Consider the following 27,253-nt stretch of genomic DNA (forward strand, 5'->3'; position numbering starts at 1 on the left):
CTACTGGTCTTAATGAAACAGGAGGGAGGCAGGGGAACCACTTCTACTGGTCTTAATGAAACAGGAGGGAGGCAGGGGAACCACTTCTACTGGTCTTAATGAAACAGGAGGGAGGCAGGGGAACCACTTCTACTGGTCTTAATGAAACAGGAGGGAGGCAGGGGAACCACTTCTACTGGTCTTAATGAAACAGGAGGGAGGCAGGGGAACCACTTCTACTGGTCTTAATGAAACAGGAGGGAGGCAGGGGAACCACTTCTACTGGTCTTAATGAAACAGGAGGGAGGCAGGGGAACCACTTCTACTGGTCTTAATGAAACAGGAGGGAGGCAGGGGAACCACTTCTACTGGTCTTAATGAAACAGGAGGGAGGCAGGGGAACCACTTCTACTGGCCTTAATGAAACAGGAGGGAGGCAGGGGAACCACTTCTACTGGTCTTAATGAAACAGGAGGGAGGCAGGGGAACCACTTCTACTGGTCTTAATGAAACAGGAGGGAGGCAGGGGAACCACTTCTACTGGTCTTAATGAAACAGGAGGGAGGCAGGGGAACCTATCTTATCTAGATAAATGCACCACGTCTCTGTGTGTGTGTATGTATGTACGTGCGCGTCTGTAATCCACATAACTCGAGAACCGTTCGCCCCACCGACTTCAAATTCGACACACGCGTTCCACCCCACCACAAGGAGTGTAGTGCCCGTTGTCGAGTCGGTCAGATAGCCGGTTGTCCAGAACCAGCACAAAAGCCTCTACCCTGGGCTCTGGACCTGATCACCCCTATATCTCCATATTTGCAGCTGGCCTGTTCTGACATCACAACACATAAATGATTATTTGGTGTTTGGTGATGTCGTCATAGGTTCTATCGGCAGCAGCGGCGGTGGGTGTGTCTGTGGCCTTTGGAGCACCAATAGGAGGAGTTCTCTTCAGCCTGGAGGAGGTACTACTGGAGATTGATTGATTGATTATTATTTCACATGTTTTTTTTCACAGTTTGTAGAATGGGTACAATTCAAAACAAAATCTGCTACGAGGATATAACTATAAAAGAACTACTGTCCTGTCCCCCCCCCCCCCCCCTCTCTCTCTCTCTCGCTCTCCTCCCTCCCCCTCTCTCCCCTCCCTCTCCCCCCCACCTCCCCTCTCCCCCCTCTCCCCCTCCCCCCTCAGGTGAGCTACTACTTCCCCCTGAAGACCCTGTGGCGGTCCTTCTTCGCCGCCCTGGTGGCTGCGTTTACGCTGCGCTCCATCAACCCGTTTGGGAACAGCCGCCTGGTGCTGTTCTACGTGGAGTTCCACGCCCCCTGGCACCTCCTGGAGCTGGCCCCCTTCATCCTGCTGGGCATCTTCGGAGGCCTCTGGGGGGCGCTGTTCATCAAGGCTAACATCGCCTGGTGCAGGAGGCGTGAGTACACAGAGAGAGAGAGATGCATTAACCAACCACTGGTTTTTTTCAACCAGTGGTCCGGGGACCACCAGTGGTCCTTTGAGGGGGTTTCAGGGGGTCCCCCAGCTAAATGATGCAGAGTTGGTAACCAAATGGACCCAATAAGGGTCCATTTGGTTTCATTATATAGCTCTCAAGAGTTAAATTATAGAGGGTATGCGTGTGACATCATCATCAAACCAGGAAGTTATGCAGGAATGCCTACTGAGTGGCAAAAAACTACTTTCTGGCCTTGACAGCCCATACATCCACACAGAAAAGTCATATCTGATTGCATTAAACAACATTAAACAATGTTAAACTCACTTTGCATGTTGCTTTGCCGCTCGATTTGCCACTCACTTTAAGCATGCGCATACCCTCTATTGTTAATCATCTGCATCAGTTCATTTTCAAGAAGTCTACACAATTAGAGAATGTAGAAGAATTGTTATTTTGATCAACATTTTCCTGTTATCTCTCCTAATGGTACCAACATCAATACAGCATGCAATTTGGTACAAATTCCTATTGAACGAGAAAATATGTTGTTCCAGGGACCCCCCCAGAAGCAAAGATTTGAGTTAAAAACGTTCGCTCTGAAAGAATATATATTCAAAGATTTGTGCCACATTTTCACGATTTTTCAAAAATAGCAGACCTACAAGCTCTCGGTGCTCTCAAGCACTAGGTGCCGCGCTACGAGCTTTTAGATCTGCTATTTTTTAATAGAGGGTATGCGTGTGACATCATCGTACCTGGAAGTTATGCAGGAACGCCCACTGAGTGGCAAAAACTACTTTCTGGCCTTGACAGCCCATTCATCCAAACAGAAAAGTCCTGTCTGATTGCATTAAACAATGTTAAACTCACCAACATTGCAGCTGAACGAAAAGCTTGAATTATCCTCTTTCTATCTGCAAAGTTTTTGTTTCATGAAAATCCACCATAGAAACGTTATGAGCTACTTTCTGTCAAGAAATGCCCTGCATTTGATTATTTTTGTCAGAGTTTGGAAGTGCTTGTTTTCAATAACACAACATTTTGCTGCCTCCTGCATTATGTGACATTTAGAACCAGGTGGTACGCAGGACGGTTGAGTGATTTCCAACGAGCGCTTCCAAACTCCAACACTCCAACACTCCATGCTGCTCAATGTTTTGCCACTCAGTCTAGATGAGGGGGGCGTGTCCTGATGGGAAAATCATGCATGTGCATACTCTCTATAGCTAAAGTATAACGTAATGCTTAAAACACCAAAACGTGGTTCCCGCCCCAAAAATGTGTAAATATAGTCAGCCTCCATTCTTCTCTTCTCTCCCTTATCCGAATCTATTTGCCGCTTCTTGGCTTGGTCTCTCTGTCTCCGAGTCTCCATCTCCCTCTCTCTTAAAAGTGTTCTATCCCAGCCGAGCTGACCGGGCGCTTCGTGAAGTTTACATAATTAAATTATAATGAATAAAGACAGTGTTTGACACAGACCAGCAGCTGTGAGGCAGACCGTTCTGTGATATGTTCTGTCAGCAGCAATCAGGATTACAAAACCACGCAGGCCGCAGGCCCACAACGTTAACCCATTCTAAGCGGGAACCCCTTTTGGTGTTAGCATTATGTTATGCTTTATCTATTGAAAAATAGCAGACCTACAAGCTCATAGCGCGCCACCGAGTGGCGCGCTACGAGCTTGTAGGTCTGCTATTTTTGAAAAAATGTGAAAATGTGGCGCAAATCTTTATATATATTCTTTCAGAGCGAACGTTTTTAACTAAAATCTTTGCTTCCGAGGGGTTCCTGGAACAACATATTTTCAGATGGGGGTCGGCGGCCAATTACATATAATTTTGGGGGTCCTTCACCTTGACATGAAAATGTTTGAGAACCACTGACATAGAAACATGGGTTTTTCAGAAAACTGTCAGGATGTAGAAGACATTTTTAGAATCTGATCTCAGGTCAAAATGGGTTAATGCATTACATGAAATACTGGCCTTCTTAATCCTTTCTGGGCGGGAACCCCTTTTGGTGTTTTAAAGCATTATGTTATGCTTTAGGCTATTGAAAAATAGCAGATCTACAAGCTCATGAAATTGTAGGTCTGCTATTTTTGCAAAATCTTGAAAATGTGGCGCAAATCTTTGAATATATATATTCTTTCAGAGCGTTTTTAACTCAAATCTTTGCTTCTGGTGGGGGGTTCCTGGAACAACATATTTTCAGATGGGGGTCGGCAGCCAAATACAGATAATCTTTGGGGGTCCTTGACATGAAAATGTTTGAGAACCACTGATATAGAAACATAGGGTTTTTCAGAAAATGTAGAAGGCATTTGTAGAATCGTCCACAGGTCTAAATGGGTTAATGCATTACATGAAATACTAGCCCTCTTAACCCATTTTGGGCGGGAACCCCTTTTGGTGTTTTAAAGCATTATGTTATACTTTAGCTATTGAAAAATAGCAGATCTACAAGCTCGTAGCGCGCCACCGAGTGGCGCGCTACGAGCTTGTAGGTCTGCTATTTTTATTTCGACGTCAGGGCCTAAATGGGTTAATATTGGATAATTACAGCACTAGATATTAAAATGAACAAATAATGTGGAGAGAAGACATTGTTGGTGAAGGGAAAGGAAAGGGACGCCAGTATAGTGGACCGTTCGTTCGTTCGTTCACAGACCGGCCGCGGTGACGAGTTTATTGATCGTAACGTGTCATCGAGAGATTCGAGACACGATGAAAAGCCACCTCTTCAGACTCCATCTTATCCTGTAGCACTTGATGTAGCACTTGCCCTAGCCTCAGTGACCTTATACGTATGCAAAGGCTAAACTTATGTAACTTAGATAGCATTTGAGGCAGACATAACACTCTATAGTGTATATGTATAGATTCATTATATAGATATTCAACTGTTAGGTTCTGAGCTTACGTATGATTCATGATGACTATTTTGATGTATTACCATGTTTTTGTTCTTGCTCTGGATTAAGAGCATCTGCCAAATGCCTAAATGGCACGCAAGCCCGCGCCCGCTCCCACACAACATCTACCTTTTGCTTCCTCATGTGTAGCAGACGGAGAGCAGCTTCTCTCTCTCTCCTCTTCCTCATGTGTAGCAGACGGATAGCAGCTTCTCTCTCTCTCCTCTTTCTCATGTGTAGCAGACGGATAGCAGCTTCTCTCTCTCTCCTCTTTCTCATGTGTAGCAGACGGATAGCAGCTTCTCTCTCTCTCCTCTTTCTCATGTGTAGCAGACGGATAGCAGCTTCTCTCTCCTTGTCCTCATTCTCATTATCCTCCCTCTGGCTTCATTTCTCCCTTTCCCAGACTTTCTCTCTCTCTCTCGAAACCTCTCAGCTCCATGTTTCAGCTTTAATGTTTTTTGTAACTTAACACCTTGGAGGCCCGGAACTATTTAATCCATTTCATCCATGTGCCCATCATTTGTAGCGCACGGACCACTTTTACCGGGAAGCTGGAAGCTGGTGTGCATGTCTGTGTAGCAGCTAACAATAGCCACACCACTCTAGAGTCGATCGACAACAACGGGAGGTAATAATAAATCTATCGCGACTAGCGACTGGACCGCGGAAGGCCGTCAAACAGGATCTTTTTTCAGAATTAGACGGGATGATTTAGATCGGGAGTTATGATCGTTTTAAGATTTTAGTTTTCGTCAGCTAAACAGGCAGGGGACATTTTCGATGACGTGTCTCTTTTTGACACGTCATCGGATCGGGCAACAAGCGCTCCAAGGCTCTAGAGCGATGCGAACGGTTTTGTTATCATTAATCTCCGTCCTATTTATCAATCTCCGTGTTGGGCACTTGACCATGACCTTGAACTTGGAAGGAGAACTCCGCCCTGGGCCTCCATGGTGTTAAATACCTCATCATACTAGGCATGTAACGATTCACTCAACTCACGATACGATTCGTATCACGATATGAGGTTCACGATACGATTTTTCACGATATTTTAAACTAAACATATTTTCCAGAAAAATTACAGTTTCTTTTATATATAATTTATTTTCCCCCCTAGCTTTTTTTCACATTTTTTATTTAACTACATGTTAACTACATGTAATGCTACAAGAAGTAGCATTACTTTTGACAGTGCAGAAACATAATTGCCTTCCTTGATGAGCATCAACGACCATCATCACCTGGGCACAGACAGTCACACACACACACACCTCTACAGTCACAGACACACACAGCTCCCCTCTACAGTCACAGACACACACAGCTCCCCTCTACAGTCACAGACACACACAGCTCCGATCTACAGTCACAGACACACACAGCTCCGATCTACAGTCACAGACACACACAGCTCCCCTCTACAGTCACAGACACACACAGCTCCCCTCTACAGTCACAGACACACAGCTCCGATCTACAGTCACAGACACACAGCTCCCATCTACAGTCACAGACACACACAGCTCCCCTCTACAGTCACAGACACACAGCTCCCATCTACAGTCACAGACACACACAGCTCCCCTCTACAGTCACAGACACACACAGCTCCCATCTACAGTCACAGACACACACAGCTCCCCTCTACAGTCACAGACACACACAGCTCCCCTCTACAGTCACAGACACACACAGCTCCCCTCTACAGTCACAGACACACACAGCTCCCCTCTACAGTCACAGACACACAGCTCCCCTCTACAGTCACAGACACACAGCTCCCCTCTACAGTCACAGACACACACAGCTCCCCTCTACAGTCACAGACACACACAGCTCCCCTCTACAGTCACAGACACACACAGCTCCCCTCTACAGTCACAGACACACACAGCTCCCCTCTACAGTCACAGACACACAGCTCCCCTCTACAGTCACAGACACACAGCTCCCCTCTACAGTCACAGACACACACAGCTCTCCTCTACAGTCACAGACACACACAGCTCCCCTCTACAGTCACAGACACACACAGCTCCCCTCTACAGTCACAGACACACACAGCTCCCCTCTACAGTCACAGACACACACAGCTCCCCTCTACAGTCACATACACACACAGCTCCCCTCTACAGTCACACACACACACAGCTCCCCTCTACAGTCACAGACACACACAGCTCCCCTCTACAGTCACAGACACACACAGCTCCCCTCTACAGTCACAGACACACACAGCTCCCCTCTACAGTCACAGACACACACACAGCTCCCCTCTACAGTCAGACACACACAGCTCCCATCTACAGTCACAGACACACACACAGCTCCCCTCTACAGTCACAGACACACACACACACAGCTCCCCTCTACAGTCACAGACACACACAGCTCCCCTCTACAGTCACAGTCACAGACACACACAGCTCCCCTCTACAGTCACAGACACACACACACACAGCTCCCCTCTACAGTCACAGACACACACAGCTCCCCTCTACAGTCACAGACACACACGGCTCCCATCTGCAGTCACAGACACAAACACCTCTACAGTCACAGACACACACACCTCTACAGTGCTCATTTGAGCTAAAGCACTTGAATATGATGGAATATCACTAAAGCTCACATTTCACATCACACACCATAATTCACTAGCCCCCTCCTTGCGTATGAACGTGCCAAATAAATTAAGCCCTCTCTGTGGCGTCCGTTCCCTCAGGTAAGACCACCCGTCTGGGTCACTACTAAACAAAGCCCTCTCTCTGTGTGGCCTCTCTTCAGGTAAGACCACCCGTCTGGGTCACTACCCCATCGTGGAGGTCCTGGTGGTGGCCGGCTTCACGGCGCTGGTGTCCTTCCCCAACAGCTACACCAGGATGAGCGGAGCGGAGCTCATCTCTGAGCTGTTCAACGACTGCTCTCTGCTCGACTCCTCGCAGCTCTGTGGATACAAACAGGTAGGGTGTGTGTGTGTGTGTGGGTGGGTGGGTGGGTGGGTGGGTGGGGGGGGGGTGTAGTGTGATGGGATACAGGCTGACTGTAGGTGTAAGAAGGTGGGTGAGTAGTTTCTGTGCTGTGTCTTTATATGGAATACCGAACGAGTCGCCCCCGGGCGTACAGCCGGGCAGAACTGCTCAGCCTAAAGTAACCTAAGTAAATTGTGCTTAAACGGTTAAACCTAACCTTTTTGCTAACCTTAACCTCAGTAAAAAACAGTGCCAAAAACCTAAACCTATTCCTAAACGTAACCCCAGTAAAACTATGCCTAAACCTAACCCTATTCCTAAACTTAAACCCAGTAAAACTATGCCTAACCCTATTCCTAAACTTAAACCCAGTAAAACTATGCCTAAACCTAACCCTATTCCTAAACTTAAACCCAGTAAAACTATGCCTAAACCTAACCTTATTCCTAAACTTAAACCCAGTAAAACTATGTCTAAACCTAAACTTATTTCTAACCTTATTCTCAGTTTTCGGCCACAAATATACAAAGGAAAAACAGCGCTCGCTTACGTTAGTAAGTAGTCTGTCTTGAGAGACTAGTGTTGATCTAATTTAAAATGTAAATGTAATTTTGTCTCTCTCTCTCTGTCTCTCTCTCTCCCTCTCTCTATCTGTCTCTCTCTCTCTCTCTCTGTCTCTGTCTCTGTCTCTCTCTGTCTCTCTGTCTCTGTCTATCTGTCTCTCTCTCTGTCTCTCTCTCTCTCTCTCTCTCTCTCTCTCTCTCTGTCTCTCCCCCCCCAGCAGCCTGCCAACCTATCAGAGACGGGCGTAGGTAACACTCTGGCAGACAGACCAGCTGACCAGGGTCTGTACACGGCGCTGTGGCAGCTGTCCCTGGCCCTGCTGTTCAAGATGATGGTCACTGTGGTCACCTTCGGCATGAAGGTACTGTGTGCGTGTGTGTGTGTGGGTGTATGTGTGCGCGTGTGTGCATGTTTTCTCATGCACTGTTTGGACGACAAAACGCACACGCACACAACACACATCATGTAATCTCTCCCTCACACGCTCATTCTCTCAAATGCTCACACAAGCACAGTACTTTCACACACACACACACACACACACACACACAGACACACACACACACACGCACACACCCCGTCTCCAAACAGCACATCAATCAGAAGGAATTACAGCCAGTGATCCAGCATCGCCTTAATGCCTTGCAGAGGAAGAACGATGTTGACGGGATGATGTCTTAACTGCATGTGTCAGAGTTAAAACATCTCTGCTTTGAGGTTATCGGCGGGAACACTGAACTCCCTTTGCTTCTTAGTGTGTGTGTGTGTGTGTGTGTGTGTGTGTGTGTGTGTGTGTGTGTGTGTGTGTGTGTGTGTGTGTGTGTGTGTGTGTGTGTGTGTGTGTGTGTGTGTGTGTGTGTGTGTGTGTGTGTGTGTGTGTGTGTGTGTGTACTTGCATACCAAAGATCAGAGCTGTGCACAAATCAGATCTTTGCTCCGCTTCCAGTACGCGGAGGCTTTTCTCTTATCATTCAGGACGGCAGTTTTAGAAACGGCCTAAGCCTGAGTTATCCTTAACCCATTTTAGGCGGGAACCCCTTTTGGTGTTTTAAGCATTATGTTATACTTTAGCTATTGCAAAACTTAACTTAAATAATAATCACTATTATGGGTCCATAAAACATTTATTCAGCTCTTTTGAATTCATTAATTGCATACACTATTCTGTGATATATTTTCTGCCTATTTGGGCCAAAACCGAATTGGCCCAAAATCAATTTTTAGCCATTTTCTGCCGAATATTTTCTGCAGCCGATTATTCGGTGCATCACTAATTGCAGTTATACAACAGTTACCGTTAAAACTAAGAGATTCGCTAAAAAAAATCATATTTTTTTAATGACAGATGAAGCCACTACGACCACAAATGTCCCAAGAAACTCGCTAGCCCTAGCAACCCATTCTGCTGCACTCTGGGAGAACGGAGCAGCCGTTTTGATTAGGTGTTCCAATATCGTGCTTTAAGCACAGCTAGAAAGCCGTTTCAACCAATCAGATTGCTTCCACGAAACGACCCGTTGTATGATTGGTTGTACGCAGACACCAAGCAAGCATGCAACTACTAATGCATCAGACATAACTGTAACTTAGTCTTCTTTTTTTACCTTAAAAACAACATGATATGACACTGACGATGGTCTTGTAACCGAAACGTTTGTCCTATCACTTTGTACTTGAGCAACTTTAGGGTTGATCCTGCACGCGCACACACACACACACACACACACACACACACACACACACACACACACACACACACACACACACACACACACACACACACACACACACACATTAAAACCTGGGAGCTGACCCTGCAGTACAACCACAGTCTTATACTGTTGGCCACTAAGCAGCTCCAGGGGGAGCAGTTGGGGGTTCAGTGCCTTGCTTAAGGGCACTTCAGCGGTGTTGGGTGAGTGATGAACCAATCACTTCCCCACCCAGATTTTCCGTGCCCTTCTGGGGAATCGAACCGGCAGCCTTTCGGCAACAAGGGCGCTCCTCTAACCCTTAGGCCATCCGCTGCCCCCAATTTAAGTAAAGTTCTCATCCTTATATTTCTTGTAGTGTTTCAAGTCAACTCCTTCACCTCTTCAGTTGTTCTTAAACCATAAAAAAGAAAAACAGATTTTCTTCATGAGGAACAGCTACGTTTTCCTCACAATGTGTTCTATCTCAAAGAACACCAAGACGTTTGGCGCTCCTGCTCAGCACCTTGAGGGGGTTCTGGAACACACCCAACGGTAAATCTCCTCCACTCAAATCAGTGGTGCAATAGAAGCCCCCGTTGTGAAGAAGATGGCTTCAGACAGACCATCCATGTGGGCCTTTCTCTCTGTCGTGTTTTGGCTCTTAATCATACGCCGTTTAGTCGTGATGCCTTTACCATGTCTGTTCGTGTGCGAAGCACTTTATAAATCCTTCAGTAAAAAAAAGCACACATTTTTTCAACCCATTTAGACCTGACGTCGATTCTACAAAGCCTTCTAAATCCTGCCAGTTTTCTGAAAAACATCATGTTTCTATGTCAGTGGTTCTCATGTCTCTTCATGTCAAGAACCCCCAAAAATATATGTAATTGTTCGCCGACCCCCATCTGAAAATATGTTGTTCCAGGGCCCAGAAGCAAAGATTTGGTTAAAAACGTTCGCTCTGAAAGAATATATATTCAAAGACTTGCAACAAATGTTCACGATTTTTCAAAAATAGCAGACCTACAAGCTCATAGCTTATAAAGCGCGCCACCGAGTGGCGCGCTTTATAAATCTTTCAGTAAAACAGAACAAAACAAAACAAAAAAAGTGTAGGATATTCACAAATTGCAGATACGTAAGCGTGACACGTCGTGCCACGCTGCACACATTTTTTTAAATAACTACTGATCTAGAACTGCTTCTCAAAGTGGGGCCCTGGGACCCCCAGGGGTCCTTGGGTGCAGGGTTCCAGGGACCCCCAGGGGTCCTTGGGTGTAGGGTTCCAGGGACCCCCAGGGGTCCTTGGGTGCAGGGTTCCAGGGACCCCCAGGGGTCCTTGGGTGTAGGGTTCCAGGGACCCCCAGGGGTCCTTGGGTGTAGGGTTCCAGGGACCCCCAGGGGTCCTTGGGTGCAGGGTTCCAGGGACCCCCAGGGGTCCTTGGGTGTAGGGTTCCAGGGACCCCCAGGGGTCCTTGGGTGTAGGGTTCCAGGGACCCCCAGGGGTCCTTGGGTGCAGGGTTCCAGGGACCCCCAGGGGTCCTTGGGGAGCAGGGTTCCAGGGACCCCCAGGGGTCCTTGGGGAGCAGGGTTCCAGGGACCCCCAGGGGTCCTTGGGTGCAGGGTTCCAGGGACCCCCAGGGGTCCTTGGGTGCAGGGTTCCAGGGACACGTTATTCCAACCAGTTCCTTTCCCCTCCATCAGGCGCCCCGGCTGGCCAGGGGGAGGCAGTTTAGAGACCAGGATTATTGCATGTTTTTTTGTGAGGGTACCTACCCTAGGTAGAAACTATAGTAAAATACGCACATCACTTCATGGAGGTGCTGGGTTCAAAAAGTAACATAGGAAAAGAGAGGAAGCCGCACACTCATATGCTCCGAAGGATAAGTTTATTGACGACGTTTCGAGCCAGGGCTCGAGTTTTGACCAGATGAAGAGCCCTGGCTCGAAACGTCGTCAATAAACGTATCCTTCGGAGCATATGAGTGTGCGGCTTCCTCTTTTCCTACCTACCCTAGGTAGGCCTCAGGCTTCCTCTCTTTTCCTACCTACCCTAGGTAGGCCTCAGGCTTCCTCTCTTTTCCTACCTACCCTAGGTAGGCCTCAGGATTTTAACGGGTCCCTCCATCTCCCCTACAGGTCCCGTCGGGTCTCTTCATCCCCAGCATGGCGGTGGGCGCCATCGCGGGCAGGCTGCTGGGCGTGGGCATGGAGCAGCTGGCCTACTACAACCACGACTGGTTCATCTTCAAAGGGTGGTGTTCGCCGGGCGCCGACTGCATCACCCCGGGGCTGTACGCCATGGTGGGAGCTGCAGCATGTCTAGGTGAGGAGAACGGCATGCTCTGGGCTGTGTTTAGGGTGGTGTTCACCATGTCTAGGTGAGGAGAACGACATGCTCTGGGCTGTATTTAGGGTGGTGTTCACCATGTCTAGGTGAGGAGAACGGCATGCTCTGGGCTGTGTTTAGGGTGGTGTTCACCATGTCTAGGTGAGGAGAACGACATGCTCTGGGCTGTGTTTAGGGTGGTGTTCACCATGTCTAGGTGAGGAGAACGACATGCTCTGGGCTGTATTTAGGGTGGTGTTCACCATGTCTAGGTGAGGAGAACGGCATGCTCTGGGCTGTGTTTAGGGTGGTGTTCACCATGTCTAGGTGAGGAGAACGCCATGCTCTGGGCTGTGTTTAGGGTGGTGTTCACCATGTCTAGGTGAGGAGAACGACATGCTCTGGGCTGTGTTTAGGGTGGTGTTCACCATGTCTAGGTGAGGAGAACGGCATGCTCTGGGCTGTGTTTAGGGTGGTGTTCACCATGTCTAGGTGAGGAGAACGGCATGCTCTGGGCTGTGTTTAGGGTGGTGTTCACCATGTCTAGGTGAGGAGAACGACATGCTCTGGGCTGTATTTAGGGTGGTGTTCACCATGTCTAGGTGAGGAGAACGACATGCTCTGGGCTGTGTTTAGGGTGGTGTTCACCATGTCTAGGTGAGGAGAACGACATGCTCTGGGCTGTGTTTAGGGTGGTGTTCACCATGTCTAGGTGAGGAGAACGACATGCTCTGGGCTGTATTTAGGGTGGTGTTCACCATGTCTAGGTGAGGAGAACGACATGCTCTGGGCTGTGTTTAGGGTGGTGTTCACCATGTCTAGGTGAGGAGAACGACATGCTCTGGGCTGTGTTTAGGGTGGTGTTCACCATGTCTAGGTGAGGAGAACGACATGCTCTGGGCTGTGTTTAGGGTGGTGTTCACCATGTCTAGGTGAGGAGAACGACATGCTCTGGGCTGTGTTTAGGGTGGTGTTCACCATGTCTAGGTGAGGAGAACGGCATGCTCTGGGCTGTGTTTAGGGTGGTGTTCACCATGGTGGGAGCTGCAGTAGGAGGACGACATGCTCTGGACCAGGGGTGGTGCAACTTTGACCATGGGCGAGGGCCAATATATTTCCACACTCACTCCAGAGGGGCCACATTGCATATTACTGTCGTAGCAAAGAAAATAGCCGATCTACAAGCGCAAAACGCGTCGCAATGCGACGCGTTTTGAGCTTGTGGATCAGCTATTTTTGCTATATTTCAATTGAAAACCTGAATATTTGTTTTGCTATTTTTGAATAGGAATCCTGAAAAGTAACCTTTTTTATTGAATTTCAAATGCATTTAGTTATAGTTATGTTAACTTTATGAACCGTAAACGTAACTACATTGGACACAAAAAGACAATAACATTTTAATATTAGTCATTAACACCCCCAGCGCCCAGGACGAAGTTCTTTGTCCTTTCTATTAGTAACGCCCGACGCCCAAGACGAAGTATTGTCCAAAAGACAAAAGTTTATTGATATGAAAACGGATCGCATCGCTCCACAGCCTAGGAGCACCTGTTGTGCAATCCTCGATGTTGCCCCAACCTCCTGGGCTGGACGGGGTCGGACCGGGTCTCGGTCTCGGGTCGGTCCTGTCGGGTATTTTGGGAATCGAATTTTGGGAAATTCGATTCCCTGTGTGTGTGTGTGTGTGTGTGTGTGTGTGTGTGTGTGTGTGTGTGTGTGTGTGTGTGTGTGTGTGTGTGTGTGTGTGTGTGTGTGTGTGTGTGTGTGTGTGTGTGTGTGTGTGTGTGTGTGTGTGTGTGTGTGTGTGTGTGTGTGTGTGTGTGTGCGTGCGTGCGTCACGGGGTGACCCGTGAAGAGCTCTTAACACAGACCCCCGTCATAGGCCCACGTTTACAGGGCATATATAAAGTCTAAATGAATGTCAGTCCCTCTCTGCAGAGAGAGAGGGGTGGAACAGTCTGGAATCTATCGACCACAGATGGGAACCGTTGGCGTCTCGGTGACAATGAGACGCAGACGTAACCGTAAAGCGTCCACGCCCTGCCGTCCCCAAGGCTCGATGACAAGAACACAAAGCAATCGATGACACGTTCCGCTAATATGGAGATCAAAGAGACTGTGATCTCAGATTATGATGATGTATTCATCAACTCTTTCTCTGCTAAGTACGAACATATTCATCCCCCCCCTCTCCCCCCCTTTACACCATATAAGAAGCGGCTAGGCTGAGAATCAGCTTTTAATCGGTCATCCGGCTGCTAAGCAATGCCTCCGTCACGTAACCCCCCCCAGCTATGGGATCTTTCCACACGGCCACATAGACTTCGGTTCAAAGTAGGATTTTCCAACGCCTTATATCGCTGGAACTACGAGCACTGTCCTCATTGTGATCGTCATCCATCCAAAGTTCGGATGTCATTTGTGATTTTCGCTCCCGACATGTAAACGTTGCGTTTCTAGCGATAGGTAAACAGCGCAAGCTAATGCTAATGATAGCCGATGGTTACAGCGGTGGTCTGGAGGGGCTGGTCAACAGGCTGTGAACATGATGGAAACTCACTGGACCGCCTGGTAAAGGTTAGCTACACGTTGCTGCCACCTAGCGTGGCCATGAAAGAGTTAAAAGTGGCCACATCACAGGTCAGTGGAGTCGTTTGAACTAAGAGTTTCCATCCAAAAGCACACGTCATCATCTAGTCCAGAGACACGTGTGACTGCTCTGACATGTGGTCTACAAATGTCTTCTAAATCCTGACAGTTTTCTGAAAAACCCCATGTTTCTTTGTCAGTCGTTCTCAAACATTTTCACATCAAGGCCCCCCATAAAAATATATGTAATTGGCCACCGACCCCCATCTGAAAATATGTTGTTCCAGGGACCTCCCCCCCCCCCCCCCCCAGGAGCAAAGACTCGCTCTGAAAGAATATTGTATTTTTTGCCACATTTTCAAGAATTTTCAAAAATAGTCATCGATAGTCATCTACAAGCTCGTAGCGCGGCACTCGGTGCCGTGCTACGAGCTTCTAGATGCCTAGAGAGCTTGAGAGACTATCGACTATCGATGAGAGAGCTTGTTGATCTGCTATTTTTCAATAGCTAAAGTATAACATAATTCCTAAAACACCAAAAGGCGTTCCCTCCCAGAATGGGTTAAAACAACTTAAAGCCTAAATACAACTTCGTACTACAAATGGCAAAAGTAGCTGATCTACAAGCTCACAACATTCACTTCAATTTTACACGACAAGACTCTGAAGACACTTTACGTGTAGATCAAAGACCCGACGACGTCCCACCATTGGCTGAAATGAAGGCCACCCACCTGAACATGTGTTTTTCTATTTATTTCTATTTCTATTAAGAGCTGGAGAGACCGTTGAACAAACACTCTATAGCAATGATCACTATCAGAATGTAGTGATTTAACCTTTTAACAAAATACTTTTTGTTTTAACCAAAAAGAAACAACCTTTTAAACTCTGCCAGGAACAACAAATTCCGCCCCCGTTTAAACAGAAGAGGGGGGGGGGGGGGGGGGGGGGGGGGGGTTCTCCTCCTGGGTGGTCAGGTGGATCTCACCCAGTATCTCGTTCCGGACGGGAACCCATTTTGGTGTTTTAAGGATTATGTCCTACTTTAGCTATCTAAAAATGGCAGATCTACAAGCTACGAGCTTGTAGATCTGCCATTTTTTTTTTAAATACCGAAAATGTGGCGCAAATCTTTGAATATATACATTCTTTCACGGCGAACGTTTTTAACTCAAATCTTTGCTTCTGGGGGAGGGGTGGTCCCTGGAACGACATGTTTTCAGATGGGGTTCCATGTAAAAGGTTGAGCACCACTGACAACATAGAAACATAGGTTTTTCAGAAAACCTTTTAGGATTTAGAAGACTTTTTTTTTCCGGCCTCTGGTCTAAGTGCGTTAAGGTTCCTATAGTTCCATGTAACCGTACTGTACATAGGACCGTGTTTGACTGAGTGTCTGGGAAAACAATGGTGACCTTTTTCATGACTTTTGACCGTGACCCAAATTACCGGCGAAATGTAATCTGATGATAATCGGATAATAACCACCCTTTGTTTAACGGTTCCGTTCAGGCCGGTTTCCCGTAAAGTTTGTAACAGAAAATGACAGACGGCGACAAAAACATTCCACCGACGTAAGTTATGGTTAAGTTATTGTCCTTCTTTTAAAAGGATAAAGATGGTTTATGTCCGTGGCTGAAAATGATCTACACTTTGACTTTGACTTGGCCTTCGATGTTTCAGAAATATTGAATGATGCAAGTCAGGTGTTTGGAAAACGGCTGCGCTAGCCTGCGCTATATTTATTTAACACATTTTGGGCGGGAACCCCTTTTGGTGTTTCAAGCATTATGTTATACTTTAGCTATTGAAAAATAGCAGATCTACAAGCTCATAGCATGGCACCGAGTGCCGCGCTACGAGCTTGTAGGTCTGCTATGTTTTAAATGTAGTGCAAATCTTTGAATATATATTCTTTCAGAGCAAACGTTTATAATACTCAAATCTTTGCTTCTGGGGAGGTCCCTGGAACAACATATTTTCAGATGGGGGTTGGAGGCCAATTACATATATTTTTGGGGGTCCTTGACATGAAATTGTTTGAGAACCACTGACATAGAAACATGGGGTTTTTCAGAAAACTGTCAGGATGTAGAAGACATTTTTAGAATCTGATCTCAGGTCAAAATGGGTTAAAACATACAAATCAAATTTGAACGCTGTTTCTGTCGACTATATTCTGTTAAGAAAAAAAGGGGGGAAATGTTTGGCACGTGATTTTTGGAAGCAAAAGAAGTAAGAGGCTGAAAGAATCCAATGCTTGGCTCGTTATTTATTGTTACTAAATAAATAAAGACATTGCCATGTCGGAGGGGAAGTTCTGTCTGCGGACAGTTGTAAGTGATAAGGGAGTCGCAGCTCAAACACACTTTTAATGGCTTCATCTGTGATGTTTCATTGGGATTATTAGGTTAACCCATTCTGGACGGGAACCACCTTTGGTGTTTTAAGCATTATGTTATACTTTAGCTATGAAAAATAGCAGATCTACAAGCTCATAGCGCGGCACCGAGTGCCGCGCTATGAGCTCGTAGGTCTGCTATTTTTGAAAAATCGTGAAATGTGGCACAAATCTTTGAATATATATTCTTTCAGAGCGAACGTTTTTAACTCAAATCTTTGCTTCTGGGGAGGTCCCTGAACAACATATTTTCTGATGGGGTCGGGCGGCCAATTACATATGATTTTGGGGCTCCTTGACATGAAATAGTTTGAGAACCACTGACAACTGACTGAAAACTGTCGTGATTTAGACATTTGTAGAATCTAACTTAGGTCTAAACGTGTTAAACGCGGACAAATAAAGGGTTTTCCAGATGTGTTGAGAAGTGGCCAGAGCTCGGTGTAATAATACTGTATTGGACTGTTGCGTAGCTAATGTGGTCAGTTAGTTCTGCCTTCCCTGGAGAGCCTTAGTCACAGGCGGAGAGGAAACGCAGAACAGTGCGGCAGTGGGCTCAGGGGTATAGAGTGACCGGATGGGAACCGCAAGGTTCCCGGTTCGAACCCTGTGGGCTCCCCCAGAGTTGGCGTCGGAAGTGTTCCTGAGCAAGACACTTGAAACCCCTGATTGCTCCCGATGAGCAGGTTGGTGCCTTGCATGGTTTCCTCCGCCATCAGTGTGTGTGTGAATGGGTGAACAACTCGCCCCTTTACCAACTCGCCCCTTTACCAACTCGCCCCTTTACCAACTCGCCCGGCTTACAGCCGCCGGAACAGCGCGGCCTGGTATTCCTAAAGTAACCTAAGTCAATTATTCTTAAACGGTTAAACCTTTACCTTATTCCTAACCTTAACCTCAGTAAAACTATGTCTAAACCTAACCCTATACCTAAACTTAACCTCAGTAAAACTATGCCTAAACCTAACCTTATTCCTAACCTTAACCCAGTAAAACTATGCCTAAACCTAACCTTATTCCTAACCTTAACCCCAGTAAAACTATGACTAAACTTAACCTTATCCTACCTTAACCCCAGTAAAACTATGCCTAAACCTAACCTTATTCCTAACCTTAACCCCAGTAAAACTATGCCTAAACCTAACCTTATCCTAACTTAACCCCAGTAAAACTATGCCTAAACCATAAACGCATTTCTAACCTTATTCTCAGTAAAAACAAAATAACGTATACAAGAACCGCCGCACCGAGCGATCGTGTGTGAGGTCGGTCGGCGGAATAAAATCGAGGTTCGAGATGAATAGGGGCGGTCCGTACCTGTTACAGAATGTAATGCACAATCTCTGTAAAGCGGCTTGGATAAAGGCGCTATATAAATGCACCATTTACCAGAGCAGAAGATGGGCGATTGGAGGGATGGATGGATGTGTGCTGTGCTGTTGGTGTGTGTGTTTGTGATGTATGAAGAACAGATGTGATCGGGGGTAATTCTTGGAGCGAAGGCGGATGCTGGTTTGTGCGGTGGTTGTGAGGGGGTGGTGGTGGTTGTGAGGGGGTGGTGGTGGTGGTGATGGTGGTGGGTAAGAAACTTAAGAAGAAGCTTCTACTGTAATGTACTGTAGCTTCTACTGTAGCTCAACGACCACATGAACCCGTGCGTCCCTATTTCTGACCACATGAACCCGTGCGTCCCTATTTCTGACCACATGAACCCGTGCGTCCCTATTTCTGACCACATGAACCCGTGCGTCCCTATTTCTGACCACATGAACCCGTGCGTCCCTATTTCTGACCACATGAACCCGTGCGTCCCTATTTCTGACCACATGAACCCGTGCGTCCCTATTTCTGACCACATGAACCCGTGCGTCCCTATTTCTGACCACATGACCCGTGTGTCCCTATTTCTGACCACATGAACCCGTGCGTCCCTATTTCTGACCACATGAACCCGTGCGTCCCTATTTCTGACCACATGAACCCGTGCGTCCCTATTTCTGACCACATGAACCCGTGTGTCCCTATTTCTGACCCACATGAACCCGTGCGTCCCCTATTTCTGACCCACATGAACCCGTGCGTCCCTATTTCTGACCACATGAACCCGTGTGTCCCCTATTTCTGACCACATGAACCCGTGCGTCCCTATTTCTGACCACATGAACCCGTGTGTCCCTATTTCTGACCACATGAACCCGTGTGTCCCTATTTCTGACCACATGAACACCCGTGCGTCCCTATTTCTGGCATGTCATGACTGCCAACGTTCAGTGGCGATAATGCTATAGCATAACATTTTGGTGAAGATATAAGATATAAGCCGATCTACAAAGCTCACAGCGCATTGCGACGCCCACACGGATGTGAGCTTTAAGATTGGCTATTGTCCGCTATTTGATGTACATCAAAGTATATCAGGTTTTAAGCGGTTTTACCCTAAAGAGGTTATATTATGCCTTTTTTGGGGGGGAAGCTCTGGGATCATTTTCAGGAAGAGAGAAAGGGAAAATAAACCAACAGTCGACTCTGTAATATAATGTAGTCTTGCAATCATTTATTTTATTGTAGCAATATGCTTCTGTGACCGACCATGTGGATGTCGTTTATCATTACTCGGCGATAGCTCGCGCGAAAAGCTGCCAACTCCGGCAGTCACTAACGATTGTTTCCGAGGGTAACGGCAGGGTCACATGAATGTTTCCCCCCCCGCCCCCGAAATAAGGTTATAATGAAAAAGATGAATATGAAACTGGATATGGGATAATACTATGTTTTTCTTCCCCCAACTGATATACAATGGCATCAGTTGAAAACTGTCCGACTGTATTAATCCACTTGGGACTGGAACGCGTCTGTAGCTTTTGACCACTTCAACCATTATTTTAAACTTTAAGCTGTTGAAAAATAGCAGATCTACAAGCTCATAGCGAGGCACCGAGTGCCACGCTGTGAGCTTGTAGATCTGCTATTTTGAAAAGTCGTGAAAATGTGTGCAATTCTTGGAATATATATATATTCTTTCACTGCAAATGTTTTTTTTTAACTCGTATCTTTGCTGTTGGTGGGGGTCCCTGGAACAACATATTTTTCAGATGGGGGTCGGCGGCCAAATTACATATAATTTTTTGTGATCCTTGACATGGAATATTTGAGAACCGCTGGCATAGAAATGTAGGGTTTTTCAGAAAACTGTCATGATTTGGAAGACATTATTTTGTAGAATCTGGCCTGCAGTCCTAAATGGGTTAACCCATTTAGACCTGAGGACGATTCTTAAAAAATGGCTTCTAAATCCTGACAGTTTTCTGAAAACCCTATATTTCTATGCCAGCGGTTCTCAAACAATTTCATGTCAAGAACCCACAAAAACTATATGTATTTGGCCGCCGACCCCCATCTGAAAATATGTCGTTCCAGGGACGTCCCCTAGAAGCAAAGACTTGAGTTAAAAACGTTCACTCTGAAATAATATATATTCAAATATTTTCGCCACTCTGTGCCGCACTATGAGCTTGTAGATCTGCTATTTTTCAACAGCTAAAGCATACATGATGCTAAAAACACCAAAAGGGGTTCCCGCACAAAATGTGTTAAGCCGTATGGCGTTCTCACACAAAAAAGAATAAAATACGTCGACCGCAAAAGCCTGGTCCATATGGTCCGTGTTGTGCTGCGTCGTGGGTGCAGGACAGAAGGAAAGGCCACAACAAAGACAGGAGGAGACTCTGTGGAGTCGAACCTCAGCTGGAACTTCTCATATTTGAAAATAAATAATACGTTTGGAAATGATTTAAAACAGGTCAGGTTTTCAACCCAAAAAATAGTGCGTCTGACTGACTGACCACACAGTGAGGTTGTTTTGAAGATGAATAATTATATGTTTAGGACAGTCCAAAGTGATGGAGTGAGTGAGTGTGATTGGCCGACGCTAGTGTGAGGGTACAGTCATGAGCAACTGTAAACGCCAAGTTACATTCCTGTATCGCCGCCCAGGGTACAGTGGTTCTTCAAACTGGGCTCCTTGAGGGGCGTTCCTGGGGGTCCTCCAGCTAAATCTAATCTTAACCCATTTTAGGCGGGAACCCCTTTTGGTGTTTCAAGCATTATGTTATGCTTTAGCTATTGAAAAATAGCAGATCTACAAGCTCAGTAGCGCGACAACCGAGTGCCGCACTATGAACTTGTAGGTCTGCTATTTTTGAAAAGTCGTGAAAATGTGGCTCAAATCTTTGATATATATTCTGTCACAGTGAACGTTTTTTAACTAAAATCTGTTTAGCTTCTGAGGTGTTCCTGGAACAACATATTGTCAGATGGGGGTCGGCGGCCAATTACATATATTTTTGGGGGTCCTTGACATGAAAATTCTGAGAACGACACATGAATAGAAACAATGAATTTTTCAAGAAAACTGTCAGGATTTAGAAGATATTTATAGAATCGTCCTCAAGTCTAAATGGGTTAAGTATAAATGTACCGTGTGTGTGTGTGTGTGTGTGTGTGTGTGTGTGTGTGTGTGTGTGTGTGTGTGTGTGTGTGTGTGTGTGTGTGTGTGTGTGTGTGTGTGTGTGTGTGTGTGTGGTGTGTGTGTGTGTGTGTGTGTGTGTGTGTGTGTGTAATCCATGTAACTCGAGAACCGTTCGCCTCACCAACTTCAAATTCGACACACGCGTCGAGTCGGTCAGACCCACGGTTGTCCAGAACCGCCCCCCTAAAAAGGCCCCTGGACAGTGGACAGGGCCCCTGCCCAGGGTCCATGCATGGAAGTAGTAGACCAATAGACCAGTGCCCAACGGCCACCACTGTAGAGGCTCCCAACGCATAATATCTGGGCGGGGCATGCATTTCCAACTTGCATCGTTCCAAGTAGGCCAGTCCCCCCACGGGGACCGCTGTAGTTTCATTAATACAGCATCACAGTCATTTGAACCTCTTTATCCATATTTTAAATGTTTGCTTTTCAAAAATAGCAGAGTGTGAATGTGCTGTACATGATCATCAGGTATTATTATAATATAAGTAGGAAGAACTTTTTCCAAAAAGTGTACAGTATGTTAAAATCATGCTTTTATGTGGACACGCCCACCAGTTCATTAAGTATGCCTGGTTTGCCTGGTGGGTGGTGATGGGTGGTGATCCACCTGAACTGAAGCCACACCCACAGCTGTAGTTGTATGATAAAGGGGGAGGGCTTAGGGGAGGGGCTGATAGTGTGATGTCACTATATTACTGTTTATTTCATTGGCCCGTTTGACTGTCAAGAGTTCAGCCTCCAGGAAGAAACCCTAAATACAAAGTTAATACACCATTGCACATCAAAACGACTCCAGGGTGTCTAATGAAGTACTGTCACCTCATAGACACATGAAAAACTGGAAAAATGCAAGTTAACAGCATGGGAGCTATTATTTGACATGTATACTATAGTTACATGTATTCACTATTCTTATAATATTTGCTATGGGTCTCAGTTGCACACACACACACACACACACACACACACACACAGTACACGGTACACACCCCTCTCTCTCAACCCAACCGCTCCCCGGTTAGGTCAAGGCAGATAGATGGCCGCCCACCGAGCTCTGCTTGAGGTTTCTGGGGGAGTTTTTCCGTTCCCTTCCATCATGCCAAGTGCTCGCTCATCATCAGGGGAATGTTGGTTTCTCAGTAAATTAACCCATTCTGGGCGGGAACCCCTTTTGGTGTTAGCATCATGTTATACTTTAGCTATTGAAAAATAGCAGATCTACAAGCTCATACGAGCTTGTAGGTCTGCTATTTTTGAAAAATCGTGAAAATCTTTGAATATATATTCTTTCAGAGCGAACGTTTTTAACTCGTATCTTTGCTTCTGAGTCCCTGCAACAACATATTTTCAGATGGGGGTCGGAGGCCAATTACAGATATTTTTTGGGGTTCTTGACATGAAATATTGAGCACCACTGATATAGAAAGATTGGTATTTCAGAAAACTGTCATAATTTAGAGGACCTTTTTTAAATTTCGACATCGGGCCTAAATGGGTTAAACAGTGTATGGTCTTGACCAGCTCCATACCGTGACGCTGTATTGATGAAATGGACTTGGCGTGTTCTTATTTATGGTGACTGTATGTTGGAGCTCCATTATTGATCAACAACAGCATCATTTAACCCATTTAGACCTGAAAAGGATTCTAAAAACGTCTTCTACATCCTGACAGTTTTCTGAAAAAGCTATGTTTCTATGTCAGTCGTTCTTTGATTTTTCAAAAATAGCAGACCTACAAGCTCATAGCGCGCCACTCGGTGGCGCGCTATGAGCTTGTAGATCTGCTATTTTTCAATAGCTAAAGCGTAACATAATGCTAACACCAAAAGGGGTTCCCGTCCAAACAAGACAGTTTTCTGAAAAACCCTATGTTTCTATGTCAGTGGTTCCAGAAGCTAATATTTGAGTTAAAAACGTTCGCTCTGAAAGAATATATATTCAAAGATTTGTGCCACATTTTCACGATTTTTCCAAAAAATAGCAGACCTACAAGCTCATAGCGCGGCACTCGGTGCCACGCTATGAGCTTGTAGATCTGCTATTTTTCAATAGCTAAAGTATAACATAGTCATTACACTTAAAACACCAAAAGGGGTTCCCATCCAGAATGGGTTAAACATAATGCTGGATTCTAATGAAGCCCTATATATATTATATAATCCTCACATCTCTCACAGGGTGGCGCCGGCATAATAGTCAGCACATGTTTATTATGATGCCGTATTCCTTCCTGATTGTTATACACGATGACTCACTTGTCTTGATCAGTGATTCTTTCATTTGTTTGCTGCCCTTGGTCGGGGCTTGCTTTGCTCAAGGGCACAACGTTAGTCTGGGCTCCTCGTCTGGTGACTCGTGATGATGTCATCAGCGTCCTTGGGAGATCTCCGACAGTCAGAATGCAACGCATAATATCTGGGTGGGGCATGCATTTCCGTCACATGTTAACCCCTTCCTTCCTGGTCCAGGTGGTGTGACTCGTATGATGGTGTCTCTGGTCAGGTGGTCATCATGTTAACCCCTTCCTCCCTGGTCCAGGTGGGGTGTCTCTGGTATGGTCATCATGTTAACCCCTTCCTTCCTGGTCCAGGTGGTGTGACTCGTATGATGGTGTCTCTGGTCAGGTGGTCATCATGTTAACCCCTTCCTCCCTGCTCCAGGTGGGGTGACCCGCATGACGGTTTCTCTGGTGGTCATCATGTTCGAGCTGACCGGTGGTCTGGAGTACATCGTTCCCCTCATGGCCGCCACCATGACCAGCAAGTGGGTGGCCGACGCCTTCGGACGAGAAGGCATCTACGAGGTGAGTCTGACTCTGTGTGTGTGTGTGTGTGTGTGTGTGTGTGTGTGTGTGTGTGTGTGTGTGTGTGTGTGTGTGTGTGTGTGTGTGTGTGTGTGTGTGTGTGTGTGTGGTGCGTGCGTGCGTGTGTGTGTTCAGATTTGTGTTGTACTATGACTGTCCTTGTGTGTGGCAGTGGTTTTGCACTAAACAAGTAAAACACTGTGTTTTCCAAACACTGTGAACCTCAAAGAGTTGCAGGAGGGTTTTTTTGTACCATCATACGATATATATATATTTTTTATGTTGTTGTTTTTTTGCGGCTTCTGCCTTTATTTTATATTTTTTATGGAGGGACAGACAGTAGGCTGACAGGAAATGGGGAGAGAGATTGGGGGGTGACATGCAGTAAAGGCCGTCGGGATCGGAAGTCGAACCCGCGGCACACTGCCAGACTGGATTACCAGCCAAGGTGCCTGGACCACTGAGCCACGGCCCAGGCCCCATCATACGATATTTAACATCAACATTTTCTCAGGTTTCCACGAGGATTTACGATAATCTAATTTGACATTTTGAAGTGCTTTCTTGGCAAAAAACATCATGTTTTTTTCCCGGCCCCTAATGGGATCACCTGTGCCTTTTAAAAACATCATGTTTTTTTCCCGGCCCCTAATGGGATCACCTGTGCCTTTTAAAAACATCATGTTTTTTTCCCGGCCCCTAATGGGATCACCTGTGCCTTTAGAAACATTCTGCCCTCGACAATGAAACCTAAACTGTGACTAAAGTGTTTACGATGAACTGCCACATTGTCATGTCTCCAAACACACTATATGTTGCTCCAAGGTTAATACTTATATTTGATATAACCTTGTCCTCCATATAATTACATATCATTCTGGGTATTTTCATATATATATAACGTTACACAAGCACATTTGTTTGGCTCGCATAACACGGCAGGAGAGATTTCACCGTCCATGACTCTGACATTCTTGGCCAAGCGTTTTATTTGTGTTTTTTTGGAACCTTAACCCATTTTGGACGGGAACACCCTTTTGGTGTTTTAAGCATTATGTTATGCTTTAGCTGTTGAAAAATAGCAGATCTACAAGCTCGTAGCGCGTGCCGCGAGTGCCGCGCTACGAGCTTGTAGATCTGCTATTTTCGCAAATCATTGAATATATATTCTTTCAGAGCGAGTTTTTAACTCAAATCTTTGCTACTCATGGGGGGGTCCCTGGAACAACATATTTTCAGATTGGGGGTCGGCGGCCAATGTCATACTGTATATATTTGGGGTCCTTGGCATGAATATGTTTGAGAATGACATAGAAACATGTTTTTTTTTCAGAAAACTGTCAGGATTTAGAAGACATATTTTTTTTAAATGTCGACGTCAGGTCTAAATAGGTTAAATGTGCTCCCCTGACGGTCGGGCCTACCAGCGCTAGTAGAAATATAAATACACACACAGCGCTATAAGATATGTTGAATAAACACTTCCAGTAAATGGCACATGTTTCATGTTAGAGACACATTTTTATAGACTACCTCCCCTGGAGTGTTGTTTTTACTTTAATCCATTCTGGACGGGAACCCCTTTTGGTGTTTTGAGCATTATGTTATGCTTTAGCTATTTTTGAAAAATCGTGAAAATGTGGCGCAAATCTTTGAATACATGCTTTCACAGAGAACTCAAATCTTTGCTTCTGAGGGGGTCTCTGGAACAACATATTTTCAGACGGGGGTCGGCGGCCATTTACATATAATTTTTGGGGGTCCTTGACATGAAATAGTTTGAGAACCACTGATATAGAAACATGCTTTTTTTTCCTGAAAACTGTCATGATTTAGAAGAATTAGTAGAATCGTCCTCAGGTCTAAATGAGTTAATTGAGACAGACATCTTTTCTTTTTGCTTCTTTTTTAAATGCATGCAACAGCAGCCTTTAGGGGGGGGGAGGCGATGTAGAGATACTGGATTTATCCCCTGGTATAGATCCAGAAAATAGGCTATTAAAGATGTATTGGGTAATATTTATGATATATATATATTTATGTTTTTTCTCTGTCACGCAGCCTGAAAAATAACACGCGCTGTTGAAGATTTCATTGAGACATATGACGCTCAGTTATGGAACCGATCTGTGTGTGTGTGTGTGTGTGTGTGTGTGTGTGTGTGCGACTGTGTGTGTGCACGCATGCGCGCATGTGTGTGTATGTGTGCGTGTGCGTTGTTGGCACAAAATCCACTTCAGCCTCTCTTCTGAACAACACTTTGTCGGAAACTGTATTATTTATGAACGTTTAATAAAATACATAAATAAAATTCCTAAACAGTTCCAGTTCCAGAGAGTCTGGGTCAGACGCTATTATATATATATATATTTTTTTAAAGCGATTTTTTTTTACTCAAATCGTTGCTTCTGGGGTGTGTGTGTGTGTGTGTGTGTGTGTGTGTGTGTGTGTGTGTGTGTGTGTGTGTGTGTGTGTGTGTGTGTGTGTGTGTGTGTGTGTGTGTGTGTGTGTGTGTGTGTGTGTGTGTGTGTGTGTGTGTGTGTGTGTGTGTGTGTGTGTGTGTGTGTGTGTGTGTGTGTGTGTGTGTGTGTGTGTGTGTGTGTGTGTGTGTGGCGCGCCCCCCCCTGCAGGCTCACATCAGGCTGAACGGCTACCCGTTCCTGGAGCCCAAGGAGGAGTTCGCACACAACTCATTGGCCGTTGACGTCATGAGGCCCAGGAGGTCAGACCCTGCTCTGACCGTCCTCACCCAGGATGGGATGACCGTGGGAGAGGTGGAGGTACGGTACACTCTACACACACACACACACACACACGCGTGTGTGTTTTACATTCGCTGGTGGAGAGCACCTACTACAGTGATGTGTTTGTGTGTGCACCCACTACAGTGATGTGTGTGTGTGTGCACCCACTACAGTGGTGTGTGTGTGTGTGTGTGTGTGTGTGTGTGTGTGTGCACCCACTACAGTGATGTGTGTGTGTGCACCCACTACAGTGATGTGTGTG

At 46.0% G+C, this 27,253-nt stretch overlaps 1 protein-coding gene across 1 annotated transcript in view; it reads left to right on the forward strand.

Moving 5' to 3' along the window:
- The window catches only part of LOC306913818 (H(+)/Cl(-) exchange transporter 5-like), a gene marked incomplete at its 3' end in the record, with an annotated part of 109,977 nt that overhangs the window by 54,532 nt on the left and 28,192 nt on the right, over window positions 1-27,253 (forward strand). Inside the window, exons 8-14 of the mRNA XM_079490629.1 lie at window positions 864-944; window positions 1,175-1,409; window positions 7,141-7,316; window positions 8,107-8,250; window positions 11,723-11,909; window positions 24,105-24,247; window positions 26,878-27,027. Coding sequence (XP_079346755.1) covers window positions 864-944; window positions 1,175-1,409; window positions 7,141-7,316; window positions 8,107-8,250; window positions 11,723-11,909; window positions 24,105-24,247; window positions 26,878-27,027 — 1,116 coding nt within the window. The remainder of the gene's footprint in view (window positions 1-863; window positions 945-1,174; window positions 1,410-7,140; window positions 7,317-8,106; window positions 8,251-11,722; window positions 11,910-24,104; window positions 24,248-26,877; window positions 27,028-27,253) is intronic.

The sequence above is a fragment of the Electrona antarctica genome (assembly GCF_951216825.1).
Source record: "Electrona antarctica genome assembly, chromosome: 21".
NCBI lineage: Eukaryota > Metazoa > Chordata > Actinopteri > Myctophiformes > Myctophidae > Electrona > Electrona antarctica.